This window comes from Lontra canadensis, unplaced genomic scaffold, assembly GCF_010015895.1.
Source record: "Lontra canadensis isolate GAN:19392208 unplaced genomic scaffold, GSC_riverotter_1.0 scaffold16, whole genome shotgun sequence".
NCBI classification, from domain to species: domain Eukaryota; kingdom Metazoa; phylum Chordata; class Mammalia; order Carnivora; family Mustelidae; genus Lontra; species Lontra canadensis.
The window spans coordinates 2,326,819-2,343,249 of record NW_022631010.1 but is presented as its reverse complement, the minus strand read 5'-3'; the positions used below and the strand labels follow the sequence as shown (position 1 = coordinate 2,343,249).

At 46.2% G+C, this 16,431-nt stretch overlaps 1 protein-coding gene across 1 annotated transcript; it reads left to right on the top strand.

Moving 5' to 3' along the window:
- Positions 1 to 6,414: 6,414 nt before the first annotated feature.
- Positions 6,415 to 16,219, top strand: LOC116868513 (vomeromodulin-like). Its single transcript, XM_032858884.1, is given in 13 exon segments — positions 6,415 to 6,423; positions 6,750 to 6,851; positions 8,782 to 8,937; positions 9,828 to 9,918; positions 10,253 to 10,310; positions 11,023 to 11,093; positions 11,469 to 11,615; positions 12,447 to 12,569; positions 12,894 to 12,961; positions 13,425 to 13,455; positions 15,035 to 15,095; positions 15,852 to 15,986; positions 15,989 to 16,219. Coding segments are annotated over 12 exon segments (1,146 nt in total). The 5' UTR covers positions 6,415 to 6,423; positions 6,750 to 6,780; the 3' UTR covers positions 16,123 to 16,219.
- Positions 16,220 to 16,431: the final 212 nt, after the last annotated feature.

The following is a 16,431-nucleotide window of genomic DNA, read 5'->3' as shown; positions in this document are numbered from 1 at the left end:
TACCTGGGTGGCTCAGTGGGTTAAAGCCTCTGCCTTCAGCTCAGGTCATGATCCCAGTGTCCTGGGATCGAGCCCCACATCGGGCTCTCTGCTCTGCGGGGAGCCTGCTTCCTCCTCTCTCTCTCTGCCTGCCTCTCTCTGCCTACTTGTGATCTCTGTCTGTCAAATGAATAAATAAAATCTTTAAAAAAAATAAAATAAAAATAAAATAAAATAAAATGGGGCATCTTTTGGGGCACCTGGCTGGCTCAGTCAGTAGAGCACGTGACTCTTGATCTCAGGATCGTGAGTTCGAGCGCCCCCATTGGGTGTAGAGATTACTTAAATAAGCTTTTTAAAAATATTAATTAAAATAAAATCTTTTTTTTAAAAAATGGGGGATCTTTCCTGGGATTCTTGAATGATGCCATTCAAAACAATGTCTTTAGGGGCGCCTGGGTGGCTCAGTGGGTTAATCCTCTGCCTTCGGCTCGGGTCATGATCCCAGGATCCTGGGATCGAGCCCCGCATCGGGCTCTCTGCTCGGCGGGAAGCCTGCTTCCTCCTCTCTCTCTGCCTGCCTACTTGTGATCTCTCTGTCAAATAAATAAATAAAATCTTTAAAAAAAAAATGTCTTTACAATCGTGCCACAAATTCAGTCACAGGCAGAGAATTTTATTATTTCTCCATCACAGGACACCTACATGTTGCCTTAGACACCAAATTCCAATTTCTCACAAATGAAGGTAAAATGAGAAAAATAATGACAACGTAATGAGCTTTCTCCTAAAGTCTAACAAATTCAATGTGAAAGATGTCACTGACTTCCCATTATGTCTTTCCCATCATTTGGGCAATAGCGGTTCCTCTCGGTCTTGGTAAATGGAGGGCAGTTTGATTTGGGCAATGCCTATGCATGGCAAGGGCACAGGTCAATGAGCCTGAGCTTATTTTTTTTTTTTAAGATTTTATTCACTCATTTATTTGAAAGAGAGAAAGAGAGCACCAGCAGGGGGGAAGGTCAGAGGGAGAGGGAGAAGCAGGCTCCCCACTGAAGACCGTGGGATCATGACCTGAGCAGAAGGCAGACACTTAACCGACTGAGCCACCCAGGCGCCCTGTTGAGCCTGATCTTATTAAACCTGACAAGGTAAGAAAATGCAAGCAGACAGGAACTCCAGAGTCTACTGGTTTCGCTGAGGGAAAATACCCTAAGACATAAATCTCCCTATTACCTTAACGTGAGAGGAAGCCTTGAGAGAATCGCTGTAAGGGAGGAATCTGATGGCCAGAGAAGGGAAGCTACCCTTGAGTCACACACCTGAGCTCAGAGTCAAACAGGGATTTTCTGCTGCATAGACCCAGCTTTCTGTCTTGTTGAGGAGGCTAAGTCTCCTCAGCTGGAAATGGGGTAGTAAATATTATCTAGTTCCTGGATTTGCTGTGAGGATTACATAAGATTTTGGGGACCAAGGGCTTAGCACACTGATCAGTACCTACACTGACCAGTACTCCATAAGTAGATATGTACGGACACATCCCAATAAAGAGAGGGAAAGTCAAGTCTTACAAGTTTACACATCCACAACAGCTATGGGCTCATCCCTGGCCAAAAATAAAAAGAAACCACATGCTCTGTGGTTAACAGGCCCATCCAGTTCCCTGCAATAGAAGAAGTGACAGAGGGGCGCCTGGGTGGCTCAGTGGGTTAAAGCCTCTGCCTTCAGCTCAGGTCATGATCCCAGGGTCCTGGGATGGAGCCCCGCATCGGGCTCTCTGCAGGAGGAAGCCTGCTTCCTCCTCTCTCTGACTGCCTCTCTGCCTACTTGTAATCTCTGTCTGTCAAATAAATAAATAAATAAATAAAATCTTTAAAAAAAAAAAAGTGACAGAAAGTGGGTAAATGGGTTAACTCCATCATCAATCCACACCCAGAGGAGCCTCTTCTGTGCCAGCCAACACAACAGTGAGGACGGTCCAATGCCACCATCGGACCATGCCTGTGCTCTCTGAGAACACGGGAATAGGCTTTAAAAAGATGAGAGAAGGCCTGACATGGTCATGCTGACATAAAGGTAGCTCTAGCCTCTGCACCCTGAGATGAAATGCCAGGACAGCCCATGACCAAAGGGGTAGACGGTGCCAAGCCTGGAACTGATTGATTGGGTGATTTAGTCCTGATTGAGCAAAACTACCAGCTGGAGGCTGGCCAGTGGGCTCAGGTGAGAACATTGCCTACTCTGTACCACAAGGTTCACCACTGGTAAAACGAGGATATATCCTCCTTCTCAGGGTTGTGTAGACAGTTTAGACCAACTGATGTCCATTTACTCTCCACAAAGGGGCTGACACATAGAAAGCTCATACCAACAAGGGCAGTGCTATATACTAGTTGACCAGAAGCTGGGAGAGACTTTGACCACCCACTGGAGTGACACCTTTTGTGGCTGGACCATTCAAAATTCTTGAATTCCCCAGTTGATACATCAGAAGGCTCCAAGAATATTTGAGAAAGGAACACTGGCAGGAGGATGTGGACCCTAGAGGTAAGGCTGTTGGCAAGGTTTGGCCTGTGCACAAAGGTTGCCACCAGCTGTAGACATCTTGATGCCAAGTTGAAAAAGTAGAAAAAACAAGACTTTGACTGCCATGTGATGGAACATTTTCCAATGAATACAATATACAGACAGACTATCAATAATGTGAGTGGCACCTTTCTGCAAGAGCTGGGACCCCTTGCATGTGTGTATCCAATACAAAAGAACTGGCACCCCTAGGGTCCCCTGGAATGTGGTGTCTGACAAAGCTCTCTTTTGCAGGTATCAGTTGCCAAGATGCTGACCCTCTGGGCCCTGGTCATCACATTGACCGTCCAGGCAGGAGCACTTGACCTGCAGACTCCGTCTTTACTGCTGGGAAATCTTCCTGTCGATCAAGTAGCCACTGAGGCTTTCAGAAAAGCCCCTCTCGATCTAACAGGAAGACTGCTCCATACTCCCCAGAGACCCCCTCCATTTAGAAAACGTCAAGCTAGGACCCCAGGAGGCAGGTGTCTACCCGTGGCCAAGTACTTACTGTCCCAAAGCAGCCTCGAAGAATGTAAGTAAAAATTGTTTCACCTGCATATCTTTGATTTTCCACCCCCTCCCACAAACTTCTCATTTCTAAGCCCAAAAGCTAATTATACCTTCAATAAGGAGAATGCATCAGTATCGCCTTGGGAGCTTGTTAACGAAACAGCTGCCTGGGCTCCACTTCCAGACACTGTGGTCTAACGGTACTGCAGTGGGCCTGAAAACCTGGTTTTCTAATAAGCTCCAAGTTGATTTTGAAGTGCTTGTCTGTAGTCCACACATGGGGAAGGACTGGTCGAAGCAACCCTGGAGAAGGGAACTCTTGGATCCAGCCAAATGTCTGGTTACCTGCCTTTTATGGGACCTTCATCGCCTGGACACTGCCAGGAACTCCCACAGCTGCTCAGGGCTGCGCTCTACAGCTCATCTCCAACAACCCCACGTGCTTAGAACATCAACCTGGTTGACAAGGAGGCAGGAAATGGGAAATCCAGGTCCACTACCAAACCCGCTGACCAGATTTGCTCTCTCCAAGCTCCCTTCTCACACCCTTGCTAAGTCTCAGCCTCCCCCTCAAAGATGTGGCATTCTGTCCTCCAGCAATCTCCTAGGGTCAGAGAGCAGAGGAGCTCAGGAATTCCAAGGCTTGGCAAAGAAGTGACTCTTTTTGGAGACCAAGAAAGGAGTAGGACTCATCAGCAAATGAAGGCCAGGAGGAGAGCCCACAAGGCAACCCATGATGGCCTTTTGCAGCTCTGGCCTCTGCAGCCAGCCTTCCAGGATGATAGGACAGGGTGACGTAGGGGAATCAGTGCCTGCCTAATGATCACAGTGCCCAGCCCGCAAGCTCACACATCCACTGCTTTGCCTCTTCAGGAACATTTCCTCCTCTCTGCCTACCCTCATCCTGCCTTATGACGAAATCCTTGAAATATATAGAAAAGTTTCAACAGTGGTAAAAATAACAGTTGTGGGGGCACCTGGGTGGCTCAGTCGGTTAAGCGTCCAACTCTTAATTTCAGCTCAGGTCATGATCTCAGAGTTGTGAGATCAAGTCCCATGTCAGCTCCTTGCTCAGTGCTGAGTCTGCTTCAGATTTGCCTCCCGCTCAATCTGCCCCTCCCCCTCCTCATGCCCTCTCTCTCTCTCTCAAATAATATATATCTTATTATATATAATATTATATATAATATATATCAAATAAATAAATCTTAAAAAATAAAAATTAAAAAATAATAGTTGTGTACCCAACAAACAGTGATTGGTGGTGCTGGTTGTTAATTTCATTGTCAGACATCAAAAACCATAAACGATATATACAACAAATGCTCTTGTAGACACAACTGAGATTAAGGAATAAAACCCAGCCATAGGGCTGAAGGCCCCAGGGCTCCTGCAGGGCTGCAGGGTGGCCTCCCTCCCTTTCTCCCCTTCTCCTCCCACCTCTGGAGGAGACCTCTGGCCTGATTATTTTTCCCTTGCCATTTCTCTATATGTTGTGGTATGTGGCTATTTCTTCTTAATATTAAGAACTGCACTACATGTTATAAAGTTTCCCAAAAGGTAACCTGCTTGCAGTGTCTCAATCTTGTTTCTGAGGTCATTCATCCATGTTTAATGAGAAAGACTTTCCATTCACTTTCACCATGGTATTCTACTAGATGAATCTTCGATAACGTGCATCTATTCAATTTCCATTTTGTGTAATTCTCCACTACTCCAAACAACACTGACCTGAACACCCTTGTGCGGGTCTTGTGGTGTTCGTGGGAAATTCTCTGCACATCCACATCACCCTCCACAGGCAAGGGCTCTGCAGAGTATGGAGGCCCACGCATGGGAGGCAGCAGCAAGGCTCCCAAAAGCCAAGGCTCATCAGCTCAACAGGGCTGGTACCCGTGAACTTCTTCCGGCTACTCTGTTGTCCTTTGGTCCAATTAACTTGTTTGCTGAGGTAGGTAAGGTTGATCACCACCCAGATGCAACAGTTCCGCTTCTGAGTTTCTTCCTCAGGCCACCGAGAACAGTATGATAGGGTAGGACTCCCATGACTTCCCGGCTCTTCAAGTTGGCTCTTGACCCTTTCTCCTTCCCCACCATCTTCTGGGAGTCCACGTCCCCTTGTCCTGCTTACCTCCATCGTGGACACAAAGAAATGGTGAGCACCTCCTCCACCCTAATGATAACAATGCTGCAGAAGGATCAGCGCTGATGCGGGTGTCCTCTTAGTGTGGGCAATTTGTCAAAGATGGCAAGACCTCTCAATGACCCACGAGGAGGAAATGAGGCCTGGAGAAGAGACTTGCACAGAATCCCACAGATGGAGACAGAAGAGTCCAGATCTATCAGCACCACCACCTCTGCACTGGCCACCTCAACCCTACTCTGCACTTAAAATCGGCTTAACTCCTTAGTCCTGTCCCCAGCAACCCATGCTGCAGGCTCTATATGCATTCCTGGACAGGTGCAGAGACTGGGACTCAGGAAAGAGAAGACCCTGCCTTGGGCCATTTGGACTTCTAGGAACAGAGTCTAGACCTTACAAACTCCGGGCTACTGGGCTCAAAAGCTAAACTAAGTCCTTCCATGCCATGCCCAGCCTGCTTTAGAGTACCATACTCAACACCAGGCTGGCCTCAGGTAGGTGCTAATAAATGTTAACTCTTGACAGAAGACAGGTTATCTCTGCAACGGCAGGCTGTCCTGTGGGGGGGGGGGGGGGGGGGGGGGGGGGGGGCAGGGGCAGGGATAGATTTATCCAGAAGGCATGACATATAGGACCTATGGGCCTCACAATTCAGAGGTGCTGGTTTTCCAGCTGGGAAGTTTCCTCTGGCTCAATCAGTTGCACAGCCAACAGCAGGATCATGTCTCTTGACCCATTTCAGATATGAACACCATGCTGCCCCCAAAAATCCAGAAGAAGCTGATGTGCGAGAAGGTACTTCTGTCTGGCACAATTGGAAAAGTGCTATCCACGGTGTCTAACTCCGACCTACTGTCTATATTAGACGGCAATTCAATCCTCAGCTTACCTGGAGGTGATGCTCTTGGTGGCATCCTGAGCAAAGGAAGTGGTGGCCTGACCTCACAGCTCCCACTGCCATCACTCTCAAAAGTCACTGACGCCCTCAGTATCCCAGGGGATCTGGGCAGCCTACTACGCACTGGTGCAGAGAAGAATCCTGCAAAAGGACTCGTCGACACCCTTGGTGTTGCAAATCTCCCCCTGCCCCTGAATGATGTGGGTGAACAAGCCGGCAAGCTCACAGAATCCACCCAGGACATGCTGAACAACCCACTGGCAGCCGGCATGGGAGATGCAATCACAGGCCTGATGAGAAGTATTAACACAGATTTCTTGATAGGGTAAGTGATTCCTTAATCCTAAGGTCTGGCACAAGAAGAAAGCTGCTGTTTGGGGACACTGAAGTCCAACCTCCAGCAACCTCATGGAAAGGGACAACCACATTTTCATGAAGCAATATTCTAGTTCTATGCTGAAAGGGTGCACTTTCATTGGGAAATATGTTCATGATTTCTTGAGCTTAAAGAGCAGCATGGGGAAGAGGGCTAGGGAGTCCCAGAGATGGATGGGTTGGTAAGTTGTTAACTGGCTGCTTCGAGGGTATTTCTCCTGCTGCCCAGGCTGATTTCTGGAGCCAGGACTGACCCATGATATTGTCACTTTGCAGATTAAATGTTCAAGCCGTGACTGTGGAAAACATGACATCAACCATGACAGGTGGTAGGATCATTGTCCAAGCCACAACTACTGCCATCATAGGTGGAAAAGGGTGAGTATGTTTTCAAAGCAGTCAACTGAGACAGAACAGACTAGAGACTTAAGATCCAGGGTCCAAGGGTCAGGCAGAGACAACATAGAATAAGGTAGGATGCTTGAGGATGGGATAAATTGGACACCAGGCACAGCTGTCTCTCTCCTCTGCCCCAAAGGACCAAAGCAGGAGAATGACCCCATGGAGCCCCATCCTCAAATAGTGTAAGCACAGCCAGAAATCCAGATTTCCATGTGAAATCTGCACAATTTTATACATGGGCAATGAAGAGAGAAACCTCAGAGAATGACATGTACACTGGTATTATGACTCCAAATAATCTGGAATCTCCGAGGAGAATCAGCGCACTCCACAAACACCATAGTCTGAGGCAGTAATGGAGGATGGAGAGGACTCATCCACCTAGTGGGTACTTAATACACAGCTCCCTACCAGATGTCGTGCTGGGCACATAAGGAGCACTAATGTCGGTCCCTGGCCTCATCGAGCATCAGCATGTGGGGAGAAACAGGTTAACAGTGCAAGCCCCAGGCACACAAGAAGACATGAGAGGTGGGGCGCCTGGGTGGCTCAGTGGGTTAAAGCCTCTGCTTTCAGCTCAGGTCATGATTCCAGGGTCCTGGGATCGAGCTCTGCATCAGGCTCTCTGCTCAGCGGGGAACCTACTTCCCTTCCTCTCTCTCTGCCTGCCTCTCTGCCTACTTGTGATCTCTGTCAAATAAATAAATAAAATCTTAAAAAAAAAAAAAAAGAAGAAGAAGACATGAGAGGGAAAGGCAATCCACACTGGGGAGAAGGCTTCTTGGACTAACACACACAGCACTAAAAACTGAGTAAGCTCCAGCCAGGCACTCAGCTGAGGCACTCTGAACTCCCTGAACCCTTCTGACGACCTCGTCAAAAAAACAGTCCTGTTTCTGGACTAGGGAACCAGTACAAAGTCAGTTACAAACCTTGCTCAAAGTCACGCAGCTGACAGAGTTTGAACCTAGGCATTGTGTCTCCAGAACCCACATTTGTAACTAGTACAGTTAGTATCAGGGAGAACCCATTTGTCTTCTCCAGAACATCCGGCATTAATGAGACCTGGCTCTGGTAAATGATGGGTTTTTCTTATGCTGTCACCTATGTAACAGACAGCTGGGGATGCTGGGCACAGAAGCGTAGACAATAATGGGCATCTTGTTACAAGCAGGCCTGGGGACACCAACAAAAGACTTCTTGAAGGCTGGTGAGGAGAGTGACTTTATCAGTGTTTACTGAATGCCTCCTGTCACCTTTGCAAGGTGGGGATCCTGGTGATCGGGCCCATGTGATGGGGGGACTACCGACTGATGATCAGTAGATGTCTTTATTTCTTACGATCACTTCTTTTATACCTTCCACAAGATCCACTACAAACAGGATATAGATTTATGTGCAAGGCACGGGCTACATGTGAGATGTGATTTACATGCAGGCAATCAAGTGAAACAAGTGAAAAATAATGATTATCTCTTAGCTTTAAATGACAATATCTCTTCACTTTAAATGACAGGAGCAAGTTAAGGATTCTCCACACTTATCAGATCTATCTTAAAGGAGGACCTGAAAACACCCCAGAGATCCTCCCATGTTTATTCCGGGCATTGACCCAGGAAGACTCTTGCCCTCCATCTCCTGGAGTTTTCTCAAAGGATTCGACAGGACCCCAGTCACAATGGCGAGGATCTAGGTTGTGTTCCAACAACCTCCCATGAGCCAACCTCTGAATCCTGTGTAGAGGAGGAAGGCCAACCTTGAGGCATCCTCACTGGAAAGCACCAAACTTTCCCTCTCTCAATTAATCTAGACAAACACACAAGGCTGACTCCCCAAATGCCTATTGGTTGGCCTGAGGGACAACCTGGAGCCAAGTCTGGTTTCACCTGCATCTTGCTCTCCACAGCCTAGCAGGACCTGTAGTCAGCATACTGGGATATCAAGTACATGGGGAAGTAACCCTGAAAATTGGTCTTTCCACGAGCAACACCCAGTGTGTCAACCTCCAAGTCCAGGACAAGGACATCAAGGTCAACAAAGTGTCTCTTCAGATAGTGGAAACGTACGTAAGACCATTTTTCTCATTTTCTAGATCAGTGTGTGCCAGAATGTCCCCACTAATGCCACCCTTAGAGATGAATTTGGCCAATCCAATGGTTTGAATGATCTATAAATGGAGGCTCAGAGAGGGGTCTCTGTTTGGGAACAGCCCACTGTTTGAAAACCGTCTTCTCTCACTCTGCCTGTACTATGCTAGGCATACTCTTTGTATTTTGTTCTTTTTGCATAAGCAATACATCTACTTAGATTAAAATTCAAAAAGATACAAAAAGCCATGTGAAAAGTCTTCCTCCCACCACTGATGCCAACTGGCTAATTATCCTTCTTGGAAAGAACCAATGAATCTAGTCTCTTCTGCTGGCTTTCAGCAATGTTGTATGTGTGCAGCTGCGTGTATGTGTACACACACTAAAAGGGGCAAATATTTTATACACCTTTCTGGACTCTGGATTGTTTCACTTAAAAAAAGAGCTTGGAATCTGTTGCATTCACATATAGCTTCTTCATTTTTTATGGCTTAGCATTCCATTATGAAGAGGCACGCGATTTAACAGTCCTTTATTAAAGAAGCATTGTATTTTTCAGTTATTAACTTTTGTATCCAACTCCAACTAGTAAGGTCCCAGACAAGTCTGTTCACTTTCAATGGGTATCTGAAGGATAAATCCCTCTGCATGGGATTGCTGGGTCAGATGTCAGGCATTGGCAGTCTTCCCAGGTATCGCTGCATCTTCCTTAATGACTGAAACTGTAGACAAAAGGACTCAGGTGCTTGTACAAATTAGGAAGCAGGACATCATGCAGCTGTTTCATCGGTAGATGGGTTTTTTCCCAATGTCTGGGCAAAATCTAGAAATGCAAGAATCACATGGTTCTCCACATCTTTCCCAGGCTCACAGGTACTTTGTCAGGGACCATCCCTGTGCCTCTGCCTTTGGACAACATCATTTCTCAATTGTTGACAGTCGCTATGGAAGAAAATGTAAGTCCTAAGAAAGAGGAAAGCACCACCTCAGAGGGCTAGGTCACTGGGAGAAAGACAGGGAGGAGCCCTTTCTTTGGATGTAGCCTGATGCTGGGAGAGACTCAAGAAGGAAATAATCAGTCAGGCCTTCTGGCCCCAAAGACCCAGCAGCAGGACAGGATAATGCCTCTGGCTGGGAGAGGGAGAGGATGAGTTCTGTCAAAGAGAAGTCCAAGAAATAGGACTGGAAGAAGGGAAGGAGAACGGGAAGAAGGGGGAGAGGAGCTGGGCTGAGGAGGAGAACAGGCCTGCTGTACTTCCTTGGCAAGGCTAACTGGTGGTGATTTCACAGTTTCAAGAATCAGAATCGTGTGACATTGAGTTCGGTGATTTCAACGAATGCAAGAACTGTGAGTACAAATTCCAGACCTTTCTGAGGCTCATGGGTCAATGGAGGGCTCCTCTGGGATCCCACCAGATGACAGAGCAGAGAGTATGGGGCTATGAGCTACAATACCACGTACCTCCAAGCATTCAAACCTCTGCACCCTCATGGCAGAAAATGAGGTAACCTACAGGCTTCTCTGAATCACTGCAACTCATTCTCTAGGATAGAGCTGGGGAGAGACCCTTAGAAGTCTCTTTGTTAACCCTACCACCCAAGTGGCTTGAAAAGTGCACATGTATATAGAGTTGGAGCAAGGAGCATTCCCAGTCCTCACTCCAGGGAAGCTGAGAAGCAAAAATTCCCTCCAATGTCCCCATATATATCTGGGAGACAGGAATGAGAGGACATAGTGGGACAGTGGCTGCCAAGACAATCAAAGCAGGAAACTGGTAACATTTCCCAAGTCCCAGAGTAGATGAAACTGGGGCCTGGGCAACAAGCCTTTTCCTCTCACTTGAGGTTTTGGCACAACAAGAACAGGGCCAAGCCCTTGTGCTGTCTTCCTCCCTGAAGCCTCCTCCCAGAAATGTGGAAAAGCCAGTAGGGTACCAGCTTTCTGCCTGGGAGTAAGAAAGCAAGAGGTGTCCACACTGATCCCCCACCTGGAGGGCGGGGCCACCAAGAGCCCAGGGGTGGCAGGGGTCTCTCTATATACTCTTTCCTCTCACCTGCAGCTACTGGCTTGTTCAAGTATGAAGTTAAAAGCTCCAGGATTTCCACACGAGGTCTTTCTATCTCCTACTGTGTAAGTGTTCTTTATGCTTACAACAGAGACATCCCTGAACTCATGAAATACATGCTACTTAAAGAACCCTTAAATAGGGGAATCCACCTGAAAAGTGAGGTTCTGTGGCTTCTCTTAGACAATCAAAAGCCTGGTGGGCCCAAGTTGGACTACATCAGAGCAGTGCTTCCTCCTTTATAAGAGGTTCCTACTCTCCAGTCTCCACAAAACCCACAAGTTCCCATAGGCCCCTAACACGGAGGCTGGGTAGGTCTACTACTGTCATCATTCTCATCCACTCCAGTGCTCACAGGGGGCCACGTCACTCCTCGAAATCTCAGCCGGAATTGTTAGTCACACATGATGACACGGATTTTTCTGCCTTTCTTTCTCTAGGCTAAAGCCCTCTTTAGCAGTGGTACAGTTCCTGTGCCTGGAGGTCCCCTGTCACCAGATCCTAAAAATGCCAACATTTCCTTAACTCTGTCTTCTAAGTTTCTCAGAGTAATTGTCACTCAAAGTGCCAAGCAGAGCTCTGTCAAGGTAAGCACCAGCTACATGGCCCCTGGCACCATTCTCCTCTTTGTGTAAGCCTAGTCTGTCAAACCCTGAAAGAAGGTAAAAAGGAAGTGGGTTCTAGAACATTCCTCCAGAGATAAATATGAGGAAATGCTGTGGGATGCAGATTTTCCCTTAATGATCATGTAAATGGATCTTTATTAACACTGACAGAGAGCAGGGACATGGAGAACAAAGGTTTTCTGAGTGCCTGCTATGTGCCAAGGACAAAGCCAGGTGCCTTCTTTACATAATGAATGTCCTCGCATTGTCACAATAGTACTAGGAGGCGGGGTTCTTATCCCCATTATTCAGAGAACCAAAGCGAGAGAAGTCATTGACCCACAGCCACAGTATGAACTAGGGAGTGGGTTTATCCACATGGGAGGTAGTCATTTGCTTCTGGCCCCGAAAGTGAGAAGAGAGGAAGTAATAACAAGGATATGATAATCACTGAGTACTTTCTATGGGCCGGGCTCAGTTTCAGCAATGTACATTGTTTTCTTAACAGTGTCCCAACATGAACAAGTACAGAGCGGTCTGTCACAAGAGCACAAAAAGAAATGGTTTTTTAAGTTGCTTGCAGGGTAACAGAGAAGTAAAATAAAATTTTACATGTTAAATGCCCTCCTGTCCTTCTGAGAAAGGAAATGACCTATAGGAAAATATCTGGAATTAGACCCACTAGGTGAGCAACTCGTACTAGAGGGCCAATAAATATTGAATAAATGAACTGAGTGATGCCCGAGTATCTCACTAGGCAACATTCTGTAGTCCTTCCTCTCCATATTTTAAATGATGACTTCTTTACAACAGATGAATAACCTGGCTGCAGGCATCACCAAAATAGTCTACTCCTTCCAGTCAGGAAACCAAATCCAAGCCACCTGCTGGGTCACTGTGGAAAAGGATGGTGATAGTTTTGCTACTGGGAAAACGGTAAGTACTGAGTAACAAATCAGGATTGAGCTGAGAGGAGGAACTAACAGGAACGAAGGTTAAGAAAGAAGAGTGGTCTGGACGGTAAAGGGAGCTAACATCAAATCCCTGCAGGCCCAAGTGCCTGGGTGACCCTAAGACAAGGGAGGCTGGTGGGCTCAGTCACCAGGGCAGAAGAGATAAATAGGTTGTCTCCTGAGACCAGGTAGTCTCCGCTCTTGTCCTTCCCTATGATCTTGCTGGTCATATCACAGTGGGATATGTTTGCGGATTGGCCAGGTCAAGATATTATTTTTAACTCATGTTTGTTTTATATGAATGCAGATCTTGATCCTCTCCCATGACTGCAGGATTTTGAAAGACAAACTGATACCAGACATCAAGGTTGAGAGGTACTGTCTGTAACTATAAAATCCTGTCATTTGTCAGTATAGAAACAAATTATCAAGAGCACAACTGAGGGTGCCTGCGTGGCTCAGTGGGTTAAAGCCTCTGCCTTCGGCTCAGGTCGTGATCCCAGGGTCTGGGATCGAGCCCCGCATCGGGCTCTCTGCTCAGCGGGGGGCCTGCTTCCCTCTCTCTCTCTGCCTGCCTCTCTGCCTACTTCTGATCTCTGTCAAATAAATAAATAAAATCTTAAAAAAAAAAAACAACACTTAAAAAAAAAACCACAACTGAAATCACATGCATAATTATAGGAAAATCAAAATGGAGCTTTACTCACCTTAAAATTCATTTCTCCTCTGTATCTGACATTTTATAAGTGGCTTTGAGAAGTGACTTAATACCTAAACTCTAGAATTATTTAATATTTTTTATGTGAAAATAATTTTTCCTTGTACTGTCCCCTGACAGCTCTGAACACTCGGTGACACCCCCTGAGGCTGTAAGTGGATTCAATTTTCAAAATATCTATATGTGAGAAATTACTTTAGGGCCAGATGCTCAGTGACACAGGGACTCTGGAAGGAAAAGGTCACACAGACTAGAACACAATGTGGAATGGCACTATAGGTTCCAAACCTAAGCCCTCTCTGGAGAGTTCTTAAAACTAGTTCCCAAAGCCCATTATTGGAGTCCCACATTCAGTCAGTGACCCCAGGAAGTCCTAAATCCACGATTTTTTAGTGTCCCGGGTGATTCTGATATACAAGGAAGTTCTAGGGTCCATTGGAAGGATGAAAAGGTAATCTAGATTCTTATCTTGCATGGGCTCATGGGGGCTGCTCAAAAATATACCCAGCCTCCCACAGCCTCCCCCTTCCCATCAGTGGTTCTCAACCCATGTTCTACGGAATGAGCACATGGATCACCAGATGAGAGACTGGGAAGTGGGGAAATGGGGAAAGTGAGGGTAGGGCCCAGTGAGTGGGCTCCAGGAAATTCACAGGAAGTTCCCCAACCACACCCCCTTTAAGATACTTGGTCTTGCACATGTTCATGCCATTATTCAACAAATGTTTAGTGAGCACCACTATGTGCCCAGCCCTAAGATACAACAATGATGAGATCCCTGACTCCAAGAGTGAATCTCAAGTTTAAGTGGTAAGACAGAGACAAATTAAAATCATTAATGAATCAGGTAAATCTTGAAGAGTCTAGTAGCCATACACTGTAGAGGCATATACACTGGGCACCCAGAAGTGAACAACCTTATGGCTATGGGTGACTACAAGTGCTGTTCTTCTATGTCAGCCCTGAGATAAAGAGGAGTCAGTTGAGAGACAGACTCTGGGAGTGTCGCAAGCCCAGTGATCCTTCATCTTACCTTTACTGCTGGGCAGCTGTGTAGACATGCCAGGCTCTGTGCAGGGGACGGACCATGGAAGGCAGGGTCCCTAACCTTGTTTAACTATCCACCTGACAGAAGACACAGATTTATGCAGAAAGTTGTCGATTTGGCATGAAGATGACAGAATAGAGACCACCAACTAGGAGGCAGACAGTGAGTTCCCTGAGAAGATGATGTCTGTACTTAGCCTTGAAGGAGGAGCGGTTTACTACTTTGGTACCCAAAGTGGGTACCAGGCAGAGGAAACAGGATGCATCAAAAGTAGGCATCACGGCATCATAGGCCTTTTGAAGAGGGGAAAGTTAAGTAGAATGTCAGCAGAGTGAAGCAAATTTGGGGAGATCCTAGAAGGGGATACAGAGGAGGCAGGCTCAGCAACAACCAGGCCTTCCCAATACTGAATTCAGCATCTGTCTTAAGAATATGCTGCACCGCCGTGACTAAAGCACTGTCTGGGACATAATAGGAACCCAATAAACATTTGTTCAAAGAGCCACCTAAGGCATCAAAACCTACTGAAAGGCTTTGCAAAACCCCTAAGGCAGAAGAGGCCCAAGGGATGGACTGAGTTCCACCTCTCCACCTAGTCTTGTTCAGTAACAGATTTCTACTGAACCCACATGTCAGAGGCACCCAAGATACACTGAAAAAATGCTCTTCCCATCTCTTCCAGGAGGATGAGGTGCAAGATATAATGTCCGTGGTTCTGAAGAAATTTTTGTCTGCCGTTAACGGTATGTGGAATTAGTAATGTAAACATTTAGAAGAGTCATAAGGGACAAGACTGTGAAACCACACTACAGAATGTACTCTGGCACTGAGCACAGTATCTTTCAATCACCATTCAGACTGAAAATCACTTCTTGTCTTCAGATAGGGACTTCAGAATCTTGAGATGCCAAAACATGAAAATTAAATCTAAATGCCTCTTCCTTAGGTCCTAATGAAATCTTGCCCATTAGGGGATCTTCAGGACCAACATCATCATACCACTTAGAGGAAACATGAACCTGGATCACCTAGTCACAGAGATGCTGGAGTTTGAGACACTTGAGACTGAGATCATGAACTTCACAACCATCCAGAGATGATGGTACAGAATACCACCTGTACATACTTGTGATGAACTCTAGAGGGGTTCAAAATATTGCAAATAACACCAAAATAGTAGGGTCTTTTAGTCTTCTTAAGTTAGTGAAGGCAGACATGCCTACATGTCTCTTAATACTGAATCTCTGAACATAGAATACCCACCAGGTTTCCAGTTATTTCTAGGGTCATTTCTGATCCTTGCAAACTTACCCATACACACACACAAGACTAAGAGAGTTTATGTCTAGAACATATCCATTGAATGGGCATGGGAACAAGTTCTCCTAGAGCTGTACACTGACCAGAGATCCTGCCGGTTGATTGTGGCTAAAACAACCCAACGAGATTATTGGTTTTTTTTTTTTCAACTCGTATCATAAAATTCTTCTTTATTTTAGAACTGACAAGTATATGGAATGTGCCACCAGGAATAACCTCAAATCCTCTAACCAAAGCCAAGGTTGAAGTACTTAAATCGGTAAGAGAGAAATATAAGTATTTCCCTTTTGCACTAAGGCCTACTCTGTACTTCAACTTCACAGGAATACGAATGGGGCCAGTGGGCCTCAGCCTCAGTCTGTTCCAGGCTGCCTTATCAGCTTCAATCAAACTCCCCACTCTTTCCTAGGTGGATTCATTGCCTACTGTCCCTTTAGTCGCAGGTCCTAAAACTGAGACACTCTTGGTTATATGCAGGCAAATAATCTATCCATCCCCATGAGGACTCTCATACTTTTCTGACTATGCCTCAGTCTCTTCTTTGGAAAGACTCCTACCACATATCCCTGACTTCTGTATGCTAGAGCCTTTCACTCTTTGCCACCCTGACTCTCATTTCCCTCCTTCTTCCTATCTATCTATCTAACCTTAAAACCAGAGAAAATTTCAAAAAGAACCTGCTTCCTAAGAAACAGGTAAAAGAATAGGATTTTTATTTAAATTTGTCACCAGAAAAACAGTAAATGATGAGAGTGGAAC